Raw genomic sequence first — 3395 nt, 5'->3', positions numbered from 1 at the left:
AATCAAAAGAATTGAAACTTTACCTTGTATCTTCTCAGACCACAAGGCACTAAAGGTGGAACTCAACTCTAACAAAAATGCTCGACCCCAACCAAAGGCATGGAAATTAAACAATCTTCTGTTGAATAACAGATAGGTGCAGAAAGAAATAAAACAGGAAATAATTAACTTCCTTGAGCATAACAACAATGAAGACACAGGCTACCAAAACCTGTGGGATGCTGCAAAAGCAGTTTTGAGAGGAAAATTCATCGCTTTAGATGCCTACATTCGAAAAACAGAAAGAGAGCACATCAACAATCTCACAAGAGATCTTATGGAATTGGAAAAAGAAGAACAATCTAAGCCTAAACTCAGTAGAAGAAAAGAAATATCCAAAATCAAATCAGAGATCAATGAAATTGAAAACAAAAGAATCATTCAGAAAATTAATGAAACAAGGAGTTGGTTTTTTGAATAAATAAATAAAATAGCTCTTGAGTCATCCCCTGCGTAGCTGTGGTGCTGCGTGCGAGTCTGATAGCCCCGACCCACCTGATTACTAGTACTTCTAGCTCTATTTCTTCAAGATGCCTGAAGAAGTGCACCATGGAGAGGAGGAGGTGGAGACTTTTGCCTTTCAGGCAGAAATTGCCCAGCTTATGTCGCTCATCATCAATACTTTCTATTCCAACAAGGAAATCTTCCTTCGAGAGTTGATCTCTAATGCTTCTGATGCCTTGGACAAGATTCGTTACGAGAGCCTGACAGATCCTTCCAAGTTAGACAGTGGTAAAGAGTTAAAAATTGACATCATCCCTAACCCTCAGGAACGAACTCTGACCTTGGTGGACACAGGCATTGGTATGACCAAGGCTGATCTCATAAATAATTTGGGAACCATTGCCAAGTCTGGTACTAAAGCATTTATGGAGGCTCTTCAGGCTGGTGCAGATATCTCCATGATTGGGCAGTTTGGTGTTGGCTTTTATTCTGCCTACCTGGTGGCAGAGAAAGTGGTTGTGATCACAAAACACAACGACGATGAACAGTATGCCTGGGAATCTTCTGCTGGGGGTTCCTTCACTGTGCGTGCTGATCATGGTGAGCCCATTGACAGGGGCACCAAAGTGATCCTCCACCTTAAAGAAGACCAGACAGAGTATTTAGAAGAGAGGCGGGTCAAAGAAGTAGTGAAGAAGCACTCCCAGTTCATAGGCTATCCCATCACCCTTTATTTGGAGAAGGAACGAGAGAAGGAAATCAGTGACGATGAGGCAGAAGAAGAGAAAGGTGAGAAAGAAGAAGATAAAGATGATGAAGAGAAACCCAAGATCGAAGATGTGGGCTCAGATGAGGAGGATGACAGCAGTAAGGATAAGAAAAAGAAAACCAAGAAGATTAAGGAAAAATACATTGATCGGGAAGAATTAAACAAAACCAAGCCCATTTGGACCAGAAACCCTGATGACATCACCCAGGAGGAGTATGGAGAATTCTACAAGAGCCTCACCAATGACTGGGAAGACCACTTGGCAGTCAAGCACTTTTCTGTAGAAGGTCAGTTGGAATTCAGGGCATTGCTTTTCATTCCTCGTCGGGCTCCCTTTGACCTCTTTGAGAACAAAAAGAAAAAGAACAACATTAAACTGTATGTCCGTCGTGTGTTCATCATGGACAGCTGTGATGAGTTGATACCAGAGTATCTCAACTTCATCCGTGGTGTGGTTGACTCTGAGGATCTGCCCCTGAACATCTCCCGAGAAATGCTTCAGCAGAGCAAAATTTTGAAAGTGATTCGTAAAAACATTGTTAAGAAGTGCCTTGAGCTCTTTTCTGAGTTGGCAGAAGACAAGGAGAACTATAAAAAATTCTATGAGGCATTCTCTAAAAATTTGAACCTTGGAATACATGAGGACTCCACTAACCGGCGACGCCTGTCTGAGCTGCTGCGCTATCATACCTCCCAGTCTGGAGATGAGATGACTTCTCTGTCAGAGTATGTCTCTCGCATGAAGGAAACACAGAAGTCCATCTATTACATCACTGGTGAGAGCAAAGAGCAGGTGGCCAACTCTGCATTTGTGGAGCGAGTGCGGAAGCGGGGCTTTGAGGTGGTATATATGACTGAGCCCATTGATGAGTACTGCGTGCAGCAGCTCAAGGAGTTTGATGGGAAGACCCTGGTCTCAGTTACCAAGGAGGGCCTAGAGCTACCTGAGGATGAGGAAGAGAAGAAGAAAATGGAAGAGAGCAAGGCAAAGTTTGAGAACCTCTGCAAGCTCATGAAAGAAATCTTGGATAAGAAAGTCGAGAAGGTGACAATCTCCAATAGGCTTGTGTCTTCACCCTGCTGCATCATGACCAGTACCTATGGCTGGACAGCCAACATGGAGCGGATCATGAAAGCCCAGGCGCTTCGGGACAACTCCACAATGGGCTATATGATGGCCAAAAAACACCTGGAGATAAACCCTGACCACCCCATTGTGGAGACGCTGCGGCAGAAGGCTGAGGCGGACAAAAATGACAAGGCTGTCAAGGACCTGGTGGTGCTGCTGTTTGAAACTGCACTGCTCTCCTCTGGCTTCTCCCTTGAGGATCCCCAGACCCACTCCAACCGCATCTATCGCATGATCAAGCTAGGCCTAGGCATTGATGAAGATGAAGTGACAGCAGAGGAACCCAGTACTGCTGTTCCTGATGAAATCCCACCCCTTGAAGGTGATGAGGATGCATCTCGCATGGAAGAAGTAGATTAGGAGTTTATACTTAGAAGCATTTTGCCCTCTGTATAGTGTTACCCATGGTTCCCACAGCCTTTGAGTGGCCATGTCCCACTTGGCTTCCTCTGCTGATGTCTAGTTTTTTCTTTAATTGACTGTCCTTGGGTGTAAGGCAGGAAACTAAGGTCTCAAGCCCTATTCCTGCCTGAGTTTGACCAAGTGGGTGTTGTGTATTGTTTTTTTATTTTGGAATTAAAGTATGCAGAATAAAGAAGATGCAGTTTTATACAAAAAAAATAAATAAATAAATAAATAAAATAGATAAACCATTGGCCAGACTAACTAGAAATAGAAAAGTAAAATCTCTAGTAACCTCAATCAGAAACGATAAAGGGGAAATAACAACTGATCCCACAGAGATACAAGAGATCATCTCTGAATACTACCAGAAATTCTATGCCCAGAAATTTGACAATGTGAAGGAAATGGATCAATATTTGGAATCACACCCTCTCCCTAGACTTAGCCAGGAAGAAATAGACCTCCTGAACAGACCAATTTCAAGCACTGAGATCAAAGAAACAATAAAAAAGCTTCCAACTAAAAAATGCCCTGGTCCAGATGGCTTCACTCCAGAATTCTATCAAACCTTCAAGGAAGAGCTTATTCCTGTACTGCAGAAATTATTCC

General features: G+C 43.2%; 1 protein-coding gene across 1 annotated transcript; it reads left to right on the top strand.

Moving 5' to 3' along the window:
• Positions 1–479: 479 nt before the first annotated feature.
• Positions 480–2981, top strand: LOC128597193 (heat shock protein HSP 90-beta-like). The gene has a single exon (XM_053607376.1). It carries the CDS (start codon positions 570–572, stop codon positions 2739–2741), a length of 2172 nt encoding a protein of 723 aa, XP_053463351.1. The 5' UTR covers positions 480–569; the 3' UTR covers positions 2742–2981.
• The last annotated feature ends 414 nt before the right edge of the window (positions 2982–3395 follow it).

Source organism: Nycticebus coucang, chromosome 10 (assembly GCF_027406575.1).
Source record: "Nycticebus coucang isolate mNycCou1 chromosome 10, mNycCou1.pri, whole genome shotgun sequence".
Classification (NCBI taxonomy): domain Eukaryota; kingdom Metazoa; phylum Chordata; class Mammalia; order Primates; family Lorisidae; genus Nycticebus; species Nycticebus coucang.
This window is presented reverse-complemented; position numbering and strand designations above follow the sequence as displayed.